Here is a 23,034-nt window from a genome sequence, read left to right on the forward strand (position 1 = left end):
AGGTCAGACTAAATTATCATAATGTCTCTTTCTATTCTTATCTCCTGTATTTGTTTCAAGCTGTAGTCACGCTGTTTTCATATGTTCTGAGTCACCTTGTCTGACAGTTATTAGAAATTAATATCTGGTCCTTGGTCTTCCATTGTATCTCCAAGGCAACGAAATACATATGTGGTATGCTAATTAATTCATACCAACCCAGACATGCCAACTGTACATTAATCTTACCAAGATTCCTGTTCCAAGAAATAAATTAATCGCCTCATATCCAGTGGGTAACAATACAAAGTGAGTTGAGACACGAGTCACATATTTTTTTCATAACAATATTACAGAAATTCCTCACATTTGGTTCTGGGTATCTTCTCCTTCTTTAAGCTCCCATAGCGATTTCAGCAGATGACATTAACCACCTTCAGATCAGAGAATGAGGTAAAGCTTAAACGCATTCTATGGTCTATTCCTGTCTACTACCTATTGAGCTTTATCCCTGCTGCAAATTCAGTTCTCATTCTCTCGTGACATCTGAAGGAAGGGAACTGGTCCCTGAACACTGTTACACTGTTGGATCTGTCCAAAAGAGACAGCTCTGATTCCCGTCACAATTGCACCAGATGATGATCCAAGGCACAGAGTCCCTGCAGCATCTGTTTCCATTCCCACTCTTTGTTTGTCTTGTCTACTTAGACTCTAAGCTCTTTGGGCCAGGGACTCTTCTCTCTGTGCATGTGCACAATTTCAGAGAGGGTCTCTAGGTGCTCCTAAATATAAATACCATGCATAATCAGGGGCACCTTTTTTTCCAAGGAAGGGGCCACAACCCTGGACGCCTGTTCCTGGGGAGATGGAGCGCCATATGCCAGTCTCCAGGAGGCCTCTGTATTCCTGGGCCCTTGTATCCCTGCGGGGATTTGAGCCTAGCCCTCTCCATGCCTCTCAGAACGGGTAGGGATGGGGAAATCCTGTCCTCAGCCACAGTCTCCAAAGCCCCGTCAGTGGGATCCCCCCATTCCTGTTATGGGATGAGACGCTACGGGAGGGATCCTTGAACCCCCGTAGCTCCGCAGGCTCCTCACTCCCGGGCGCAGGCCTCGAGCTCAGCCCCAGCACCATGCATCCTGTCGCTATGGGAACAGACGCCAGCGCGATGCATGCCGGGCTGAAACAAAACGCAACAGTAAGAAGCTGCGGTAAGCGGTAGATGTCGGCCAATGACGTGCGCCAGAGATTGTTGCAGAGGCCAATGATTGGTGCACGCGGGGCGTGTCTTAGGCGGAGGGGGCGTGGCTGCTAGTATGAGGTCTACGGGGGTGGCGCCGCGCGGTTTCAGTCACATCGGAGAGCTGGCCGAGCGAGCGCTGGTTGAGAAGCTGCCTGCCCGCCCGCCCCATCCCTTCCCTCCGCGCTCGGAGCCGCCCAGCACACGGTGAGTTCCCGAGAGCCTGGCCGAGGGCGCTGGGAGAGGTGGGGCCGCACGGAGGGAGAAGGCAGAGGCCTCTCGTCATCCCGCCGGTGGAGGGGGAAGGCGCGGAGTAGAGGAGGGCGCCCCGGGGGCGCGTGGGCTCTTGTGAGCCGTGGGGGTGGGGGGGGAGCCATTGGGCGTGGGGGAGGGTGCTGTGATTCTGTGTGTAGAAGGGGGGGAGTGGTGGAAGTACCGATTGGGCGAGGGTCCCCAGGGTGGTCGGGGGGGGGGGTGTGCTCTGGGTGGGTGGGGGTGGGGAACCACCGATTGGGCGGGGAAGGTGACGGGGCGGGAGGAGGCCACCAACTGGGCGGGGTGGGGAAGGGGAAGACCACCCATTGGGCAAGGGGGGGTGCCGATGGAAGTATTTTGTTTTTTTTCGGTGCTTTTAAAAAAAACCCCAAACATGAAGATTTGTCTGGCAAAATGAGACTGAGGACGCATGGCAGGACTGTCAGTGGACACTCCCAAAGAGCCAGCATATCTGGGAGCGCTACTCCGTAGCTTATCTGTGCCAGGGAAATTACATAGAATTTTCTAGCATCTCTATCTTCACAAAAAATATTCCAGCTTTGAATTTCATGTCCTGAAAATGTATAGTATTTTAAACTACTCAGGGTCTCTATTTGCACTCAAATTATGATGAAGGGCTACTAGGTGGAGTCCATCCCCTCATGGTACTGGCTATACCAGGGGTTCTCAAACAGGGGGTTGGCACCCTTCAGGGGGTCGTGAGGTTATTACGTGGGGGGGTCACGAGTTGTCAGCCTCCACCACAAAACCTGCTTTGCTTCCAGCATTTAAAATGGTGTTAAATATATAAGTGCTTTTAATTTATAAGGGTAGTTGCAAACCTCTGAGTGCGATGTGAAAGGGGTCACCAGTATAAAAGTTTGAGAACCATTGGGCTGTACAGACTGATAAGCTTTAGGTTAGCTGAAAAGCCAAAAAGCAATTCTACAGATTCTCTCTTGGGAAAAAGAAAAGGAGTACTTGTGGCACCTTAGAGACTAACCAATTTATTTGAGCATGAGCTTTCGTGAGCTACAGCTGAAGTGAGCTGTAGCTCACGAAAGCTCATGCTCAAATAAATTGGTTAGTCTCTAAGGTGCAACAAGTCCTCCTTTTCTTTTTGCGAATACAGACTAACACGGCTGTTACTCTGAAACCTCTCTTGGGAAAGAGATCATGATTAGAGAAAATGAAAATGCTCCCAGCTATGCTTTCCTCTCTCTGTTTCAGCTGAAGTAACTGGTCTGAAAGTACTACAGCTGAAAAACTACATTCCGTTTACTTCACTGTCTGTATAACTGCTGTCACTGGCTGTAGAGCTGACTTACTCATGCTTTGAGGAGATGTGTTTTGCATTAAGACTGGGCCAATGTTCTTAAGCTAGAAGATAGTGACCACAAATCATGCATTGCACAAGACCAAGCCTATTAAACAGATTGTCTGTGGGAGTTTTGGATGGTGGATGCTCCTATTGCTGTCAAATTTTGTGTGTGCGTGCTCCCTAGGTAACCATGTGTGATCGAAAGGCTGTGATCAAGAATGCGGATATGTCTGAAGAGATGCAGCAAGATTCAGTGGAGTGTGCCACTCAGGCCCTGGAGAAATATAACATCGAGAAGGATATTGCAGCTCATATAAAGAAGGTAAATGCCTGTTGTAATAGCCTTTTCCCTCTATTGATGGATATGCATGTTTTAGAATCTAGTACAGGGGTCTCAAACACAATTTACCTTAGGGCCAGTGCCAGTCCTCAAATCCTCCCAGCAGGCCAATAATGTCACTAATGCTGCCCAGAACCCGCCCCCCCCAAAAACCTCTGCCTCCCACCTGCCTAAGGCTCTGAGAGGGAGTTTGGGTGCAGAAGGGATGAGAGGTTGGGCTCTGGGGGGGAGTTTGGGTGGGGGAGAGGGTCTGGGATGCAGGCTCTGGGCTGGAGTTTGGGTGCTAGGTGCAGGCTTGGGGCTGGGGTTTGTGTGGGTGCAGGCTCTGGGAGGGAATTTGTGGGCAGGAGGGAGTGTTTGGGAAAGGGGTAGGGTGCAGGCTCTGAGATGGGGGTGTGGTGCTTACCTGGGGCTCCAAGGTGGGGTGGGCCGGGGGGGGGGGGGCTCTGCATGCTGCTGCTCCCCCAGGCACTGCCCCCGCAGCTTCTTATTGGCGGTGGGGGCAGTGTGTGGAGGCACAGCCCTGCCCTGTGGCCGTGAGGGGGGGGCCAGCAGCCACTGGAGTGAGCAGGCAGATGTTGCTCGGCTCTGCTGTGCTGCCGGGGTCCCTGGGGGGGGCAGTGCCTGGGGGCGGCAGGTGGGGCCAAGGGAGAGACCTGGCCCCAAAACTGCTGGAGCCCTGCGGGCCACATTGGGGAGGCTCATGGGCTGCAAATGGCCTGTGGGTTGGGAGTTTGAGACCCCTGATCTAGTATGAGGGGTGTGCTGCCAGAAGGGAACTCTAGAGGAAAAGGTGAAGCCTTACTAGGTGCTTGGCTCATCTGAATTTGTATACAAAGGCTTTCATTTGCAAGGTAATTTTATGTTATACAACTCTTGTGAAGATCTGTGTCATATATAACTGTTCTTGGGTTTGGTAACTGTTTTTTCTTTCCTTTGGTTATTTTTTTCTTATCTTAGCCATATGCTTGTTCTAACAGCAGGGGAGCTGTTGGGAGAAGCTGCACATAGATGTTGCCCACTGTGCAAAGTTGGGAGAGGAAACTATAGTTTACCATTTTTCATACTTCAGCAGTTTTCTGAATTGGCAGTGCTAATGGAAGACGCTGGCCTGCCATAAGAGTGGGAAGGTTGAATTGAATTGAGACTATGCTGAGTGGAACAGACATAAGCAGCAATCATTGACAACATATAAAACCTAATGTCAGTCAAGTGCTCTCCTTAAACTGTTTTCTGAGTTGGTTCAACTTATTGCTAGCAATTTCCAATGAGAATAGCAAACTTTTATTTAAAAAAAAACCCACTCCTGCTTGAGATGTAGAAACGAGTATAGATTTTTTTTTTTCCCTATGGTGAATGTACTACTTAAAAATAACTGAAGCAGAAACATCAGTTTAATTTACTACAAAACAATTCTATGTCTTTGTCAAACTTCAGTATAACTTCCCAATGGCAGTGGACAGGGAGGGGATGTGATGACAGAAATATTGGAAATAGAAATTAGCCAAGAGGCTTAATATAATAATCAAATACAAAACAGCTGTATACCTTTCTTGGCCCAAAGCTCTAAATTTCAGGACTGATGGGGATGGATATTTGTATAAAGCACTTCTTAACCAGTCTGACTTTCTGGTCATCACATTAGTCTGACTCAAGTTTTGCTAGCCAAAGTGTCTAACTGTAAAACAGTACTAGTTTGTGAATAAATTTGGTCTATTAAATGAAGTGAGGGCTTTTCTTTTTTTAAAAATAGAGTATTAGGGCTTGTTATGCTCTGATCTTTTCCTCTGTGGATCAACTCACTATTTTCACTTATGTTCTTACGAACTAGGATAATGCAGACTAGCATGATGGACTCACTGGAATGCCTCTTAAGTACTCTGCACTTTCATTGTGTGCACCTGTTTGAGATCCTGTGTCACCCCTCTTCCATACCCAATTCCTTTACTGCTTGACTTTCAAAATTCTTTTGCAGATCACTAGCAAGGGCGTTGCCCTATTGCTGGTTGAGATCCATAGCTTGAAAGCTATTGTGCTAAGGATCTACTAGGAGGATGTGCTAGATTCTTGGATGGAAGGGGAGAATATGTACACTTAGTAAACTGGCTTGAGTCATGCAAGACTTGGCAGGTGGGCAGTTGACATTAACCAGAGTACAGTCTGGACTGATGAACAGCTGTCCCCTCAATTCCCGAACCTGGGGATGTCTTTTATAAACCCTGTTTCGCTGTGAGAGCAACCACTTCTGATCTGCTCGCTCTCAGCCTCCAGCATATAAATCACTCCCAGCCATACTGTATGAGTGCTATAGGCAGCCACCCATGAATTACACTGCAGGCCAACACCAGCAAACTCCCAGTCCCTGACTTTCCCCCAGAAATGTGCTTTGTACTGCCCAGCACCCTCCTGGACAATACAAACTTGTATCAAGTCTGTCATTTATTAATAGAAAATGATATGCACAAGTCTTGTTATCCCAAATACTTCAGTCCAAACACACTGGTTTAGATAATACAACAAATCTATTAACTATAGAAAAACAGATTAAGTGACTACAGGTATAAGTCAGGATTGGTTACAAGGAAATAAAAGGTAAAACACAACTACACCTAACTTAACAAGCTAAGTGAATACAAAGCAAAGGTCTCTCTCACCACAAGTACTAGCAGTCTTCCTGGCTGAACCACTTTGTCAGGATTTCCAGCCCCCAGTCCAGTGCTGCTTCCTTTGTTCTTCAGGGCTTGATGCTGTGGGTAGAGAGTAAGAAAGGATTTGGGATGTCTGTCTTCTTATAGCCCTTTCTCATGTCCAGCTGATATGTGGCCAGAAACCTTATACTACTACTTTGTCAAAATGTACATTTCCCCCCATTCCCCCCCCCCCCCAAAAGAGTGGCCACTTAATCAGGTGGGTGGTCCATTTGAGCTAGGTGACACCTGGCTGAGGCGTTGGCTAGCCTATTATCTCTGGGCAACTTGTTTGTGACTGTTCCAGAACATGCTGGAACATGTCCTTGGCAATATCATATGGTGGAGTTTTCTTTTACAGTCTTGCCACACCTTTGACCAGGACAATAATCATCAGGAAATCATGAGTTTTCAAATGATGGCTTACATAGTATGCTTTGTACAAAATTTAACAGCCTTGTGAAAGGGGTGAATATAAGGATATAGACTATCACAGCAGTAAAATCCTACCTGTACTCCTGCAGCTACTTAGTAAGAAAATGACTTCTGGTGTCTCATGATGTAATAACCAGCAACTGGGCAATAAAGGTAAGTCAGCAATTCACCTCTTCCTTATTATCAAAGCTGTGGTCTTAATGCAGAGCAAAGGATATGCTGTTCTTACCCCACCACACCCCCAGTGTTTGAACACATAATATAAAGATGTAGGTGAGAATACAGCAGTTAAAAAAAATCTGCAACTTTTTTATCTAAGAAAGGCAGTTCTGCTGTAGTAGTAATGTGCATTTTGTTTTTTTCCTTCCAGGAGTTTGACAAGAAGTACAACCCCACTTGGCACTGCATTGTGGGAAGGAACTTTGGCAGCTATGTGACTCATGAGACTAAGCACTTCATCTATTTCTACCTAGGCCAAGTTGCTATTCTCCTCTTCAAATCTGGTTAGAGCACAGTCTGTGCTAGCCAAACTTGCATCCGGTTCCAGGACTGCACACTAACTCTAAATAGAGACTGAAATCTTAAGCCTTCCCCAGGGAACACACCTTGCTCTTCAAGCCTTTTGTTGTGGTGGTAATGGACAGGGACTCCTCTGTACTAGTTTGTTTTCATTGTGGCTATAAAAAATAGCAAAAAATTCATTCTTGTATTTATTTTCTTTCCAAAAACCTGCTTTCCATTTTAATAAAACTGTTGGATATACTCAACCTTTAAGAGTTTATTCTAATAGTTTTATAGCCATCTAGCCCACTTATCCCTATATTGATTCTTGTACTGTGGTTTTTATGAAATCCTTCTCACTTGTTTCCATGGAAAGTGAGTATATTTTCTCTAACCCAAAACTTTATCTAAAGCTGTTAGTGCAGAAAAGTTCACTGCTGGCATAGACAGGTACAACTGCCATTACTAAAGTTAGGTTGGAGCTGTAATTCCTGTGAGTTTAGCCTATGCTTTTATCCCTCTGATGTATGTTGCTTTTCTTATTCTCACCTAAAGCCTTTGTAAACAGGTAATATCACCATGTAGTTCTGGTCCAAGGATGAGACTGGTTGTACACTTGCCTTCTCTATTTTATAGAACATATTAATCCATTTCTATTTCATGTACAAAAAGTTACTATGATAGAGCTTCCATTATGCTAGATACTACATAGATTCTTGAGGGTTGTGCTGGCAGAGGCTGCTATAGTCCCAGTAAGCAGGACCAGTTCCACATATGTTAGTGAGGAGGACAAGTAGTTTCTTGATGTTTAATGATGGCTGGCAATAACTTTGAGCTGGGAACTATATCCTTCAAATGCCTAGTGTAAAGCCCCAGCTTGTGAAACTTGTGGACATTCACCAGCTTCAGTACAAAGACTCCTCAGCCATCATGTCTCTGCTGCTCTACACTCCTTACTACACTTAAGTTACAGCAGCTTTTGGAAAAGGTATGCCAACCTCATTACCTTACCTTTTCCTGCCTTAGTAACTAAAGGGGAGACAAGGTAGTGCTTTCAGCAGCAAATAACTCTGATTTGGTTTAAAAGCCTTGATACAGCAGGGAGTTGCTACCTCCCCATTTGAGGTAGCACTGCAACAACTGTACTGTGGAGGATAGTAGCACAACTGAGGCTTTTTGATGCTGTTCTGAATTAGTATAGAAGTAATGTTCAATTACCTTATGCTTCCGTGTTTAACACTTAAGCAATATTCATAACTGTAGAATAATGAATCACTTAATACTTGTTTGAAGACCTTGCCTTTACCTTTTTTGGCAGTGGAAGAGTAAAATATCTCTCTACTTGTTATGTGTGGCTCTGATCTAGAGTCCAGTTGAGGTAGTTTCTCTGGACATTGTCTGTCAAATGGTTAGATTAAATATCCTGCTGTAGCATGAACCACTTAAGGTAGTGAATTGTGGTAGTCCTAGAATAGATGATGCACTAAGAGCTGATTAATGTGATCTATCTAAGGGCATATGAAGTCAGTGCAGCCAAGCTCCTTTAATAGATATTTTATACTACTATAGTGATTATATACTATTTTAGCAAGCTATCAGCAGGTTACAATAACTTATTAAGGTATTTATCACACTTCAGTCCTGCATTCTCATTCTGGTATAGAAGCACAAATTACAGACTAGCTCTCTGGAGGTTTAGTGATAAGAACTGAATTAAACTACCCACTCTAAACTTTAGTAAACATACTACCACAATGCAGCTCAAATAAGGGGTAAGTAGAGACAGCGGATAAGATTTTAATAAAGATTTCTAGTTTTTCCACATTCCTTACCCAGATCCAAGGAAACTTCTGCAGTGATTTGTCAGCCTTAAAGGGATACAGAAGTAAACTAGTGGAAGATTTCTTCAAAGATGTGGTATAAGGTATTTCACTTTTTTTGATGCAGAGCCACCATTATAGCATTGTTTCACCACAATATAGTTAAAGTGAGGACTGAACAGATGTTCAGAACTTTATCCCCATCACTGAGGAAATACATTAACAGTAACTTACTACTTCTGCAGACAAGTCTTCAGACATCCATGAGACATTTACCACAAAAGTGAAACTGATACATAAAATTTAATATCTTTAAAATAAATACACAAATACTACATGTCACACACTTGTAATTTTAGGTGTTGCCTATATTCCCATACCCACACTGAACTTGAGTCATTACTTCAATACAATATAGGGAGGTCTCTTGTTTGAAGGCTAGTGGGTCCATGTCTACCTTCAACCAGTTCTGTTATTACAGGTGTTTGGAGTACATCTTATCCTGCTTAAATAAGACTAAGTGTAACTTTTGCAATATCCACACTGTACTTCAGAAGAGAATTATATGTACCAAACAAATTGTCCAATAAAAGTCTGAGGTTTTAGGAAAGTGGTGATCAGTTGAGTGAGCACATGCCAGGCATCAAGGAATCACCTGACCCATACTTACATAAATGGGTAAGTGCTAGAGGGATTCTAGGTCCTGACATGGTTGTAAGAACATAATTTCAACTTTCCAGAAACCCAAAATCTGAAGCTTTAGATTCTGCAGAGGGACCAAGTCTTCCCATCCCCTCAGACTATCGTGGCAGTGAAGTTTTTGGAGTTGCATAGCTTTTTAGCTTCTTCAGGGGAAATACCCTTTATTCTTCAAGAGCTTTGCAAAGTAGGAGGGTCACAGTTTGAAACCTGAGTGAATGGCTACAATGCCTGCTGTTAGATTCCGATATTCCACCTTCAGAAAACCTGCATCTTCAATCATTGCCTTGAACACCTCCTGAAATATAGTAATAAAGAACACAATAGCCATACTAGGTCAGACCAATGCTCCATCTAGCCCCATATCTTGTCTTCTGACAGTGGCTAGGGCCAAGTGCTTCGGAAGGAATGAACAGAACATCCAGTCCCAGCTTCTGGCAGGGACATTGACAGCATAGCTAATAGTCATTGCTGGACATATCCTCCATAAACTTAGTTATTTTTGTCTTAACCTTTGGAACTCATTGCCATGGATGTTGACTATGTTGTGTGAAGTACTTTTACATTTGTTTTAAGCCTGCTGCTTATTAATTTTGTTGAGTGACCTCTGGTTCTTGTGTTATGTGAAGGGGCAAACAACACTTCATTTACTTTCTCCACGCTATTCATGATTTTGTAGACCTTTCTCATATCCTCTTTAGTCATCTCATGTGTGGGGAGAGGTAATTGTGCAATTAGCAGAAGTAAACTAGCATATGCCTTCTTAAAGGCCTAGTCTCCTTACCCATAACCCAGCTGCCCCCATGGTGACAATCTGTACACTAAGTATTCAAAGTAGAGCACCTTGTTACCTGGGCTGGAAAGCGTCGGATGCTTTCCACAAGGTACTGGTAGGACTTCCAATCTCCAGCAATAATCTCACCCAGAACAGGGATAACCTGGAAACTGTACAAGTCATAGAGCCTGCCCAAAGAGACAAGAAGCGCAGATTAACATGCAGACACCAAAATAAAACCTACTAGGACTAACTTTTTCCTAAAGAGGAATTAGTCTCTGTATATCACCTTTGCTGTAGACTTCTACAGAGTTTGGATTTAAGTATATGATTGTGTTTCAAGGGATTAGGACTCTTTCATGTGTTTTTGTCCCAGCTCAAGAAAAACAGTCATGTGTGGGATAAAAATAAAGAGAAAAGAAAAAAATGGTCATATTCCAACCTGGAAACAAGGGGGTTGCTGACTTGACTAAATTCCAGACACAGAAATCTCCCTCCTGGTTTCAGCACACGATACGCCTCCTGAAGTGCCTGAGAGAGATCAAAAGTGGTTGAACACACTGTAGGAAAGCACCCTCCCTATTAACATCTCATGAGGATGTGAAACATGGATGTTCCACCTTCTTTGGTTGGGCACAGTCCAAGCAGAAGAAAGATTGTTCTGGTTAGAGTCACCCAAGTGTCCTGGGAACTTAAAATATTTAGACTTGGACAATAATACCACCCACCTATCCATTGTGGGCCTAAAATGGTAAGTATGCTTTAAATTAGGTAATATTTTCACAAGTCCCTTTCTGTCAGGCTAAACTCAACCCGCTCAGGTCGGAGAGGTTCAATAGGGCTGCACATTATTATATTTTTAAATTATATCTGCTTTTGGGAAGAGATTGGCCTGCTTTAGGATGGTATTAAACATTAGGTATTGCAGCCTATTAGCAAGTATCTAAAGATTCATAATAAGATTTCAAGCTACATCCATCTTCTTCCTGAAGATGGGGAGATAACGCTACAAAACGAGAAGCAAAAAGAAGCTGACATGCAGAAAGACTTTCATCAGTTGTGTAAACAAGTAATGACATTTTAAGGAGTCAAAGCACATCTCAGAGCATGGAACATTACATGCAATTACCAGTTTGTGAAGAGATTCCCCCCTAAAAAAAAAAAAGTGATCAAAAATATCCTTTCAGGCAGAACAGTTACAACCAATCAATCTAAAAATACCAGGTCCCAATTAGAACAGGTGACATTACTTGCTAGAGTGTTTACAAATATTTTCTAATTTTTAAGAAAGGACTACTCAGAGCTTTCCAGAAAAATGTATGCAAGTATTTATACCATGCTTATCTCCATGATAAAAATCTGAACCCTATGATGCTCCTAGAAGGGCAGGATATTTATTAACCTCAGTTTCTTTTCATTCAAGCAAACTGTAGGGCTACATCCCACTTTCTTTTACATGTGAGAAGTTGAAACAGAGGTTCTCTCATACAGGAGTGTGTCTTCTTTTCTTGGCGCCCAGAAAACCCAGGAGAACTGTATATCCCAGGACATGTTGCCCCTGCTTACCTGGTCAATATGAGTTACATTCCGTATTCCAAAGGCAATTGTGTAAACATCAAACTTGTTGTCATTGAAGGGCAGCTCTTCAGCATTCCCAACCACCCAGGACAAGCCTTAAAAAAAAACAAAAACGCACACAGATACTAGGTGTTGCTCATCCCAGAAAACCTGCAGAAAGACTAGCTCTTCACTCTGTTTTGGCAAAGATAATACATATATAATAGGGCTGTCAAGTGATTAAAAAAATTAATCGCGATTGATTGCACTATTAAACAATAGAATACTATTTTAAATGAATATTTTTGGATGTTTTCCACATTTTCAAATATATTGATTTCAATTACAACACAGAATACAAAGTGTGGATTGCTCACTTTATATTTATTTTTTATTACTAGTATTTGCACTGTAAAAAAAAAAAACAAAAGAAATAGCATTTTTCAGTTCACCTAATACAAGTACTGTAGTGCAATCTTTTTATCAGGAAAGCTGAACTTAAAAATGTAGAGTGATGTACAAAAAAAACTGCATTCAAAAATAATGTAAAACTTTAGTGCCAACAAGTCCACTCAGTCCTACCTCTTGATCAGCCAATTGCTCAGACAAACAAGTTTGTTTACATTCGCAGGAGATAATGCTGCCCGCTTTGTTTCAATGTCGCCTATTCTCACTTACAGGTGTTTGCATTGCACTGTTGTAACCGGCATTGCAAAATATTTATGTGCCAGACGTGCTAAAGATTCATATGTCCCTTCATGCTTCAACCACCATTCCAGGGGACATGCTGATGATGGGTTCTACCTGATAATGATCCATAGCAGTGCAGACCAATGCATGTTCATTTTCATCATCATGAGTCAGATGCCACCAGCAGAAGGTTGATTTTCGTTTTTGGTGGTTTGGGTTCTGTAGTTTCCGCTTTGGAGTGTTGCTCTTTTACGACTTCTGAAAGCATGCTCCCACACCCCATCCGGATCAGATTGTGGAAGGCACTTCAGATTCTTAAATCTTGGGTCAAGTGCTGTTGCTATCTTTAGTAATCTCACATTGGTACCTTTTATGCGTTTTGTCAAATCTGCAGTGAAAGTGTTCTTAAAACGAACAACATGCTGGGTCATCATCCAAGACTGCTATAACACAAAATATATGGCAGAATGCAGGTAAAAAACAGAGCAGGAGACATACAATTCTCCCCCAAGGAGTTCAGTCACAAATTTAATTAACACATTTCTTTAATGAGCACCATCAGGATGGAAGCATGTCCTCTGGAATGGTGGCCAAAGCATGAAAGGGCATACGAATGTTTAGCATATCTGGCACACAGATACCTTGCAATGTCAGCTACAAAAGTGCCACGCGAATATCTATTCTCACTTTCAGGTGACACTGGAAATGAGAAGCGGGTAGCATTATCTCCCGTAAACATAAACCAAATGGTTTCTCTTAGCGATTGGCTGAACAAGTAGAAGAACTTAGTGAACTTAGGTTCTAAAGTTTTATACTGTTTTGGTTTTGAGTGCAATTACGTAACAAACAAACAAAATCTACATTTGTAAGTTGCACTTTCAGGATAAAGAGACTGCACTATGGTACTTGTATAAGGTGAATTGAAAAATACTATTTCTTTTATAATTTTTACAGTGCAAGTATTTGTAATAAAAATAATATAAAGTGAGCACTGCATACTTTGTATTCTGCATTGTAACTGAAATCACTAATTTGAAAATGCAGAAAAACATCCAAAATATATAATTAATTTCAATTGGTATTCTATTGTTTAACAGTGTGATTAAAACTGCGATTCATTTTGAGTTAATCACATGAGTTAACTGCGATTAATCAGCAGCCCTAATATATAATTTTTAAATCATACTGTGATTCTTCTTTTTAGTGGGGGAAGACACCTCAAGTTTATACCTGCTACCCTTCAAGGTCCTGCATCATGGCAATTCCTCATCAGACAAGGAAGAAGTCCAACAAACTTGTTCCTAAATCAATCAAACACCTCCTCCTCCCCACTGGAGCTAGGTATGCTGTACCCACAGTACTCCAGATTGGGGGAATAAGACTGAACCTACCTCTTTTGCATGGCAGAAGAAAGCAACAGCTATTTGACTGCCCTTGTATTTTAGTGTAAGGATTCGCTTCTGCAACGTTCTCACTATTACAATCACTCTGGGAGATTGTACAACTCATTGCAAAAACTAAGCCCACAAAACACTGAAAATGTACCCATCTGTATTGATGTCAGAATGACGTTCATGACAGAAGGTAAACTGTGGCCATGAATCCTATACACCTACAGAAGGAAGAATCATAGGGTGGAATTAAATAATTTTGGAGTCATATACATTTTTATAGACGAATACTGGTAGGAACAAATGTCCTGTTCTATCCACAGATTGGAGTTCCCGAGCTTTATATGGATTTTATGAAATGCAGACATTTCATAAAAAGTTGCCCCAAAACAATATTTCTTTGTTTGAACACACTGGTTATTGTCTCTCTATTTATCAGCACTGGAGAGCAACAAAGGATTATTGTAGTAACAGAGATGGGCTACAATTCAAGAGGCCAGACAACCCAGTGTTTGACCTTTGAGCTCCCCCTTCTGGAAGAAGGCATTAAGTCAGGGGGTAACAGAGAAGAAATCAAGCTGGAACTGATATGAGAGAACAGGCATTTGAAAGCAAAATGATCTTATCTAGTTTCCAGGTATTTCTATTGCACACATTAGCCTAGATGACCAAGTTACTTCTACAAGAAATCATCAGCTTACTTAAGCAACTACTAAGATGGGGGTGAGGGCAGGAAATCACAGACATTATTAAAGTCATTCAGTGTTGCATCACCACAATACAAAATGAGCCCTCTACAGGATTCCTTTATGTCATGTGGCCTACATATAGCACATTTTCTTCTCCATCTTAAAAAAGGAGAAACAATTAATTATCTTTAGGTGCTCACCAATATTTGCAATTCTTTTGATTAAGCCTGGGGGGGAAAAAAAAAAAAGATTTTTACCTTACTAATTTTCTCTCTGATTGGGAAACATTGATCTGTTTCTTCAACAGTTATTTCTCTATGCACTACTTGTACCAATGACGTAATCAGGAATGCAGAGAGAGCTGGGTGTAGTAATTGGTTTGAGGGTATGTAACACTAAAAATTTTACCTGCTCCCCAAAAAGTTCATCAAGAGGAAATGAGGGAGTTGAAATTCTGTTTATGTTTTCAGTCAAGTTTTAAACGTTTCAGGGGTACTTCAAATGTTGAGATTGACTGTATCTTCCAGTTACTGTTGATAAATCTTTAGTTTAATTTGAAACAAGGGCTGGTATTAAAAACAGTGTTTTTAAAGCCAATTTAAAACTGAAAGTCTTAGGTAAAATATACCACATTTAAATACATATAGTAAATCTTATTTAAGGAATGTTTCTCTAATTAAAGTGGGAGAGGACAAACAACTATTCTACAAATACTGTGTATTAAGCACAATTTATTACTTACTTCTTAAATTAATCCTGATTGAAAGGACCAACATGGATTAACCCATTGACCTGCAAACTAAATATTTAATACGATTCAGATTCCAAAAGCACTATAACCCATTCTCTGTGGCAGATATTATCTCTATATAGGTTTGTTTCTTGTTTTTTTTTTTTTTTTTTTGGACTCATGACATTTTTAATTTGCTGCCTTTATTTTTAAAGTATCGCTTCTGAAATCTGTGGTGTAGTCAGATTCTTAGGGCCAAACTATCCTGTTTCATACCTACTCAGCTTGACTAAATTCAGGGGAATTGCACTGGTGTAACAGAGCAGCGTTTTGCTCATTGGCTGATTCTGAAGGAGAATCAAACACTGGGCTTCAGATTAATCCTCAGACTTATATTTTCAAAGGGATACAAGTATTAAAGAGACTCACGGTGCCTCCATAGAGAGCATAACTCCTAGTTGCTGAATTGTCATGACAATTGGCCGGCTCTTGTACATCATCTTACTTACCTCTCTTTCCATACTGTTGATGATAAAAATCTTGCACCTGATATTTGCCCATCAGAAAAGTTACTGCTCCAGGCAAATAAGCAAGTAGAATTTTGGACTATCGTTACATAAGGATTTTTTTAATCTAAGTTTCTATCACGCAGAGACCTACTACAGAAGTGATATAATGCAGGACTTACCTTCGGAGTAGCCAAGATGTTGTGCTTTCTGCTTTCCAACTTTTATCATTTCCTTGTTAATGTCACAGACCACCACTTGGGACCCTCCTGGCAATTTAAGTTCCTCTTCCTCGTAACTCTTAGAGATTTCCTGCCATGATAAATTCTGATGGGATTTCAGTTTCTGTCTGATCTGGTGCTCCCACTGGGAACGAACATAATTGATAAACCGAAAGGCGATGTCACCTGTATTAGTTTTGAAAGGAAGATGCAAAATGTGGAATATTTTCTGATATTATAAAAATTAAATATTCATCAGGAAGTTAGGACTTTTAATATTTAGATAAACTGGAACTAACATGCTCCCTAGCTTTATTTTTTTAGATGAAACATTAACAAGTCTGCTTCCCCCATTATTGTTAGTTGAAACAGAGTTTCTATAGGCGTAAGGGGTGGCTGGTGGATCCCTAGAAGGACTAGATAGCTTAGCTGGCGACGCAGGTGCCTGGCCGGGCTCTGGAGTCTTGCTGCCCTGCTCCTCTCTGGACTTTCCCTTTCCCATCCAGGATGTTGGGGAATGCCCTCTCCCGGTGTGCTTCCCCTGCTTCTTAGCAGGTACCGGGGATTGGGACCGGAGCCGGGAGACCAGTTGCAGTGGCACACACTGCACCCATGCCGCTGCGCTCGCTGCAGAGTCTGATCTCGGCGGCTCGGAGACTGGCATGAGGGCCGACTCCATGAGGAGCGCTTATGTCCTGCTCCTTTTTAGTTCTTGGCTGGAAGCTCTTGCAGATGCTGGGACACTTAGCATTAATGAGGGCTTCTCCCAAACACTTCAGGTAACTTTGATACAGGTCAGGTCGTTGATCCACAGGCTTTTTACAGCGATCACAAGGCTAGAAGCCCAGGGACAGGGCATGCCTCCTCCCTGGGCTAAGTCCTAGAGGTGACTTATCTACAATACAATTTGCTAGTCATTAAGAGAACAAAGAAACTACTTATCTAGAACTATTTACACAATGTGATAGTGAAAAAAACACTGGGTAAAGAAAAGTTTCCAGCACTGTCACTGGTGGCAAGAAGGAACTGAGGGAGGGGGCCAGTGGCACCCTTACATTGGCGAATATGCATGCCACTCCTGGTGGCTCCAGGGCCAGTCCTTATGGATACCACTGAGGGAAAAACTTCCCGCACCGGTGCATATGGTGAGCACACAAACCTAACATGGAATGGACATGAGCAACACATCTCAAAGAACGGCAGCTACAAAAGGTAAATAACCATTTTTTCTACAAGTGTAATACTTTGCACTTCTAGAGCAGCTTTATCCAAGGATCTCAAGTGCTTCAAAACGTTAGAAAACTAAGGGTATGTATTCACTACCAACATTAAAGCGCTGCTGGCTGTGTAGTTGCAGCACCAGCGCTGGGAGAGAGCTCTCCCAGCGCTGTAAAAAAACCACCCCCATGAGGGGAGTCACTCCCAGCGCTAGCGTACTGTCAACACCACCACTTTACAGCGCTGAAACTTGCATTGCTCAGGGGTTTTTTTTTTTTTCACACCCCTGAGCAAAAAAGGTTCAGCACTGTAAAGTGGCAGTGTAGACGAGGCCTAAGACTCAACCCTTCCCCTTGAAGGGTAGAAGTTATCCTCATTCTCCAGAGAGGGAAACTGAGGGACAGAGAAGTAAATTACTTGCTTAAGGTCATAGTGTGTGTGCGGCAGAGCAAATAATACAACCCAGTATTCCTGACTTCAGGCCCATTATTTAGCCACCAGACCAGTTGTCCCCAAACTTTTTATGTTGTGTCCCCACTTAACCGGAATGTAATCTGGTCACGCCCCAGGGAGCCCAGAGACTGAAGCCAGGGCAGAGCAGGGCTGGGTGGCACTCCCTCCCTGAGGGCCCCCCCGAATGTTCCTCCACGCCTCCCTAGGGGGCGGGCCCCACAGTTTGAGGACTACTGCACTATACAGTGTTCTCTATAAAGTCATGTAAATGTTGTAATAAGTGCAACTATGATTTCTATTGTCTATACTGTACTTATTTTCCATTTTCATATATAGGTAGATTAATTTCTGCTCTCCATTAAGGAATCATTACTCCAGCAAATAGTATTCCTTAATAAAAGTACTAGAAATAAAATGGAGTGTACCTGTCCCTCCAGCAACATCTAACAGCTGAGTTCCTGGGTAAGGGTTCATTTGATGCAGCAGGATATCCTTCCAGAGCCGATGAATCCCCAGACTCATTGAATCATTCATCATATCATACTTCTTAGCCACACTTTCAAATACATGGTAAACTGAAATAAAATTACATTATAATGCAATATATATCACTTTGAGGTAGCAGGGCAAAGCATGTCACTTAAATTCACTTCTATGTATTCACTGTCCTCTTCCTAGGTCTATACTAACACATGGCCCCATAAAGTCTAAGGCAAGAATCCTATTTTTTTAATCTCATTAGTTAGATTATCATACTTCACAAAGTTTATATTTTGTTACATGCATTTACTTTCAACACATTCCTAAGTTTCACCACGGTCCCAATCTAGAAAACACCATGTGAACAAAGTGCAATTTGTCTGAAAAGTTATTTATATTTGGATTAAGTGAAAGCATTCAAATAAGCATCAACTTGCTAGGACATTCTCATCCCTCAGACAGCTAATCCTTGAGGTACACAACGCACCTGTTGAAAAGGTTTAAATATTCATATTAGGGTAGCTCTAACAAGTTCCAACCAAGATCAGAGATCTGTTGTGCAAGGCACTGTTCAGATACAAAGCAAAAAACACTCCCTAGCACAAAGAGCTCTCATTATAAAATGATCAAACACAGGGAGAAGAAAGAATATATGGAGAGAGCAAGTGACTTGCCTGGGGGGGAAGGGGGTCCTCACCAGGGGATCAGCGACACAACTAGAAACAGAACCCAGGTCTCCTCGGTCCTTTTTGTTTCACAATAACTGGACCGCACTGCCTCATACAGTACACCAGTCACTGGGGCATTGGACGGCCCAACAATCTCTTCCCATCTCCTCCTCCTCCCTCCCCAGAGTCTCCCAGTTCGCCCGCTAGATCCCCGTCCTAGTCGCCCCGCCTTGCTCCTGCCCCCCTCACCTTTCTCCCCTTTCTCCGCCTCCGACACAGTCTGGAATCCGAAGTTCGTCTCCCCCTCCGCGACAAGGCACCGCGCCCCACTGAAGAGCCCCCGACCTATAGACAGCAACTTCCCATGGCAGCGGCTGTGCAGAGCCCGACAGGCCGCCACTCCAATAGAGGCCGCCATCTTTGGTAGCGGCGTGAATTTTGCACTCGCATAACGCGGCTCCGAGTCATGTGACACTTCCGTCCTAGCCAATAGGAAGCCGGTCTGGAGAGGAGTAAATAAAGCGCGTGATTCTCACTGGCCATACGGCAGGGAGGGCGGGCTTTACTAGGTAACAGCCAACCCGAAGCTGGGCCCACGGAACGTGCTGCTGAGGGGAGAGGCGAGCGGTTCCCGAGGAAACAGGGGCTTGGGATCTCCGATGCTGGGGCACGTTCGCCTCCCACCCAGAGAAATGGGCTTTGCACCGCGACCCCGGACCGACCGCCCCTCGCGCCTGCCCCGGGACCCCGCCCCGCGACCCCCCACCACCGCCTCTCGCGTCTCTGCCGCCGGCCCCCTCCGCCCCGCCACCCCGGACCGCCCGCCCCTCGCGCCTGCCCCGGGACCCCGCCCCGCGACCCCCCACCACCGCCTCTCGCGTCTCTGCCGCCGGCCCCCTCCGCCCCGCCACCCCGGACCGCCCGCCCCTCGCGCCTGCCCCGGGACCCCGCCCCGCGACCCCCCACCACCGCCTCTCGCGTCTCTCCCTCCGGTCCCCTCCGCCCCGCGACCCCGGACCACCCGCCCCTCGCGTCTGCCCCGGGACCCCGCCCCGCGACCCCCCACCCCCACTGCCTTTCGCGTCTCTCCCTGCGGCCCCTAGGGTCACCACACAGTAGCAAGTGTGAAAAATCAGGACGGGGTGGGGGGTAATAAGCCCTTATATAAGAGAAAGCCCTTAATATCGGGACTGTCCCTATAAAATTGGGACATCTGGTCACCCTAGTGGCCCTGCACGCACCATGACCCCCATCGCACCGGCCTTCACCTGGACCCTGCACTGCGACCTCCAACCCCCACATCTCTGGTCCTGTGCTCTGAGGAAATCCTGAAATCAACGCCATTCTCTCAGGCGCTCATTTCTAATTTCTAAAGTAACATCTGAGCCCACAACCCTCATTCAGTTGCCACATCAGTGAACCAAGCACGTGAGTAAGAGCTGCACAATAAATATAGGCAAAGCAGCATTTAGGGTACTACTTTCCAATAGCTCACATAGCACTCTTCAGCTAAGAACCTCTAGCAGGTTACAAGTGTTAGTTAAGTTTAGTTGTCCTCATTTAGGACTGATTTTTTCTCAAATATGGGCATTTGTATCAACGTATAGACATCATAATATGCATGGTTATAAAGGCCCAGATCCATGAATGCATTTAGGAACCTAACTCCTATTGATTTCAATGGAAGTTATGCACCTAAATACATTTGAGGATCTGGCCCATAGTCATGTTCACATGTAATTCAAACAACTTTATAAACCAGTTTAACCACACCTGCTTTTAATACATGTTTGAACGTGACTGAACGCCCTGGCTAAGCAGAAACATAGCTGCATTTAAAATTTAAATATGCTATTACAAATTTCAGGTACATGAGTATGTGTGTTATAACTGCATTGTGGTCTGATCTGTTTATTGACTTTTTTGTAGGTACTTAAGTTTGTGTAGTTTAGAACAGAACATATCAAATACCCAAAGCTTTGTACATTATTATTTAGATTGTGGTAGCACCCAAAATAATGTGTTACACACTTCCGCAAACCAGAAGAAGACACTGTTTGACTCAGGGATCCACTCATGTAGAACAACTTGCAGGATCACAACTGAAAAAGATAGACAAAGGGATACAGCATATAAGACTAAGCGCCAATCCTGCAATTAATTTTGCGTAGCCCTTCCCCTTTGACTTTTTGATTTTGGAGCCCCTTTAACTTCACTGGGGCTCCATGAGAGCAAATGCCTCTGCCCATGCAGAAAATTGTAGGCTCAGGGCCCTAGTGAGCCGTGTTCACAACTGATTAGTTTACTCCTTATCTCAACCCCTTCTCTTAAATGAGTAGTTCACTCATGAAATAAATAACTTGATGATTTAGCTAAGTTTACATGGCTTTGCAGAAGTAATGGGTCTTCTCATAACATAAGAACTAGGGGCCACCACATGAAATTAATAGGCAGCAGGTTTAAAACAAAAGGAAGTATTTTTTCACACAAGGCACAGTCAACCTGTGGTTGATGGTTGATGATTACCTGTTCTGTTCATTCCCTCTGGGGCAGCTGGCATTGGCCACTGTTGGAAGACAGGATACTGGGCTAGATGGACTGGACAAGCGTAGGGAGGGCATTCCATGTATATAGGACAATGAGGAAGAAAGTGAAGAGACTTGAGGGAGAAGCAGATAAATAGATATGAAGGTTAAAACTGGTATCTTCATAAATATGAAGATAAGGAGATACTAAAGTACAAATGTACTTCTTCCTCTGGACCTCCTTTACCTTGACCAGACACATTAATATACTAAATAAGGGTAATGTACTAAGTTTGTTTTATCTTTCTAAGCATCTAGATAGCTAGTGGTACATTTTTGATGGATTCATCACCTTAGTATTTAGGTATCCACCTCTTGGTCAGCAGACTATCTAGATAATTTGTTGACTCATACAAATTCTCATTTTCATACTTTTTTTTTGGCAGAAAATGCTAAAATGAAGCAGAAGTTCTAAAAGATTCCAAGAAATGTGGGACAGTAGCTGACGTTCTCCAACCCTCAGGGTTATTATGGGGCATGTTGCCTCACATTTATGAGATACTGGATCCTTCAAGGGAGGCAGCATTTTATTGAGTCTCTGTCATGACCTGCAATCCTTCTGCATATGTAACCCATTAGCAAGATGAAAACAACTACAGCCTGTATTGATATTTTGCTTTATACCTTGATTTTCCACCCAGTTTTAAAATACTAGTACAGGCACATAAATTGGAAAAGGGGGTGAACAGTGAGGTGGCAAAATTTGTAGATGACACAAAATTATTGTATGGTGTCCAATGAGGACTATGAGGAATGGTAGAAAGACCTAAACGAGCTAAGTGAAAGGGCAACATGACGACAGATGAAATTCATGTTGATAAATATAAAATAATGTACATTGGAGGGAAAAATTGGAACTACCCATACACCTTAAAAGGGTTTAAATTAAATGGAGCAGATCAGGAAAAAGACCTGGGTATTGGTGTGGGAAGTTCAACAGAGATCTCTGGTCAATGTACAGCTGTGGTAAAAAATGCAAACAAAATGTTAGAATGTACAAGGAATGGGATGGGGAATGATACAGAAAGTATTATAATGTCATTGTATAAACTAGTGCTTCACCCGCACCTGGAATACAATGTTCAGTACTGGTCACAATACTCAATATTCACTCCATCTCAAAAAAGTTATTGTAGAATTAGAGGGAGTGTAGAAACAAGCGATGAGTATGATTGGGGGATGGAAAAACTCTTTTATGACAAGAGATTGAAAAGATTGGTATAGTTTACTTTTGAGAGAAAGCAAGAGGCCTGTGATAAAGGTATCATAAAAGACTAACTTCTGTTGGTGAGGAAAACAAGCTTTTGAGCTTACACAGAGCTCAGGCCACCTGAGGAAGAGGTCTATGTAAGCTCAAAAGCTTGTCTTGCTTCACAATAGAAGTTAGTCTAATAAAAGGTATAAGAGCTCTGTGTAGCTGAAAAGCCTGTCTCCTTCACCAACCAAAGTTGGTCCAATAAAAGATATTACCTTAGTCATCCACCTTGTCTTTCTAGTAGTTTTCTGTGATGTTATGATTCTGTAACATGCACATAACACAGGTTGGTTTCATCTATACGTGAAAGACAATAAAATTGCTTTACAATATTCTGGGGTTGCAGATTTAGGTGATTCTATGAAGTAGTCTCAAAACCAACTCAGATGTGAAAAGAATGATAACTCCCACAATGCTGTGCTCCGGATAATACAAAACAACGCAGAGAACTAATAGCATGAAACACTAGGAACTACACCTCCCATAATGCCTTACGATAGTGAATGCAAACCAAGTACACCCAGACTCATCAGAGAATA

At 43.0% G+C, this 23,034-nt stretch overlaps 2 protein-coding genes across 4 annotated transcripts; one reads left to right on the forward strand and one right to left on the reverse strand.

Moving 5' to 3' along the window:
- The first annotated feature begins 1,281 nt into the window (after positions 1-1,281).
- On the forward strand, positions 1,282-6,958 carry DYNLL1 (dynein light chain LC8-type 1). Its single transcript, XM_007061547.4, has 3 exons — positions 1,282-1,426; positions 2,980-3,117; positions 6,628-6,958. Exons 2-3 carry the CDS (start codon positions 2,986-2,988, stop codon positions 6,763-6,765), a joined length of 270 nt encoding a protein of 89 aa, XP_007061609.1. The 5' UTR covers positions 1,282-1,426; positions 2,980-2,985; the 3' UTR covers positions 6,766-6,958.
- On the reverse strand, positions 4,890-23,029 carry COQ5 (coenzyme Q5, methyltransferase). Of its 3 annotated transcripts, XR_005222367.2 has the most exons (11): positions 22,711-23,017; positions 21,182-21,314; positions 20,687-20,757; positions 18,905-19,157; positions 17,933-18,082; positions 15,798-16,022; positions 11,619-11,725; positions 10,495-10,583; positions 10,129-10,240; positions 9,249-9,575; positions 4,890-5,882 (listed from the first exon to the last, which is right to left on the reverse strand). XR_005222367.2 is itself a non-coding variant. In XM_037878709.2 (10 exons), exons 1-10 carry the CDS (start codon positions 22,717-22,719, stop codon positions 9,557-9,559), a joined length of 1,176 nt encoding a protein of 391 aa, XP_037734637.1. In that variant the 5' UTR covers positions 22,720-23,029; the 3' UTR covers positions 8,859-9,556. The 3 variants fall into 3 exon arrangements, 2 of the variants coding, with proteins under 2 accessions (XP_037734637.1, XP_037734636.1); XM_037878709.2 differs by lacking the exon at positions 4,890-5,882 and having other exon boundaries at positions 8,859-9,575; positions 10,121-10,240; positions 22,711-23,029; XM_037878708.2 differs by lacking the exon at positions 4,890-5,882 and having other exon boundaries at positions 8,859-9,575.
- Between the last annotated feature and the right edge of the window lie 5 nt (positions 23,030-23,034).

This window comes from Chelonia mydas, chromosome 15 (genome assembly GCF_015237465.2).
Source record: "Chelonia mydas isolate rCheMyd1 chromosome 15, rCheMyd1.pri.v2, whole genome shotgun sequence".
NCBI classification, from domain to species: Eukaryota; Metazoa; Chordata; order Testudines; family Cheloniidae; genus Chelonia; species Chelonia mydas.

Bases quoted from the DNA above. Each gene is read 5' to 3' on its own strand.
- DYNLL1 (XM_007061547.4), top strand. From the start codon at position 2,986: ATGTGTGATCGAAAGGCTGTGATCAAGAATGCGGATATGTCTGAAGAG. The intron at 3,118-6,627 runs GTAAATGCCTGT...TTTTCCTTCCAG, and splicing joins TTGCAGCTCATATAAAGAAG to GAGTTTGACAAGAAGTACAA.
- COQ5 (XM_037878708.2), bottom strand. The intron at 18,083-18,904 runs GTGAGGGGGGCA...ATTTTATTTCAG, and splicing joins GGCGGAGAAAGGGGAGAAAG to TTTACCATGTATTTGAAAGT. The intron at 9,576-10,128 runs GTAACAAGGTGC...ACTATATTTCAG, and splicing joins TCCGACGCTTTCCAGCCCAG to GAGGTGTTCAAGGCAATGAT.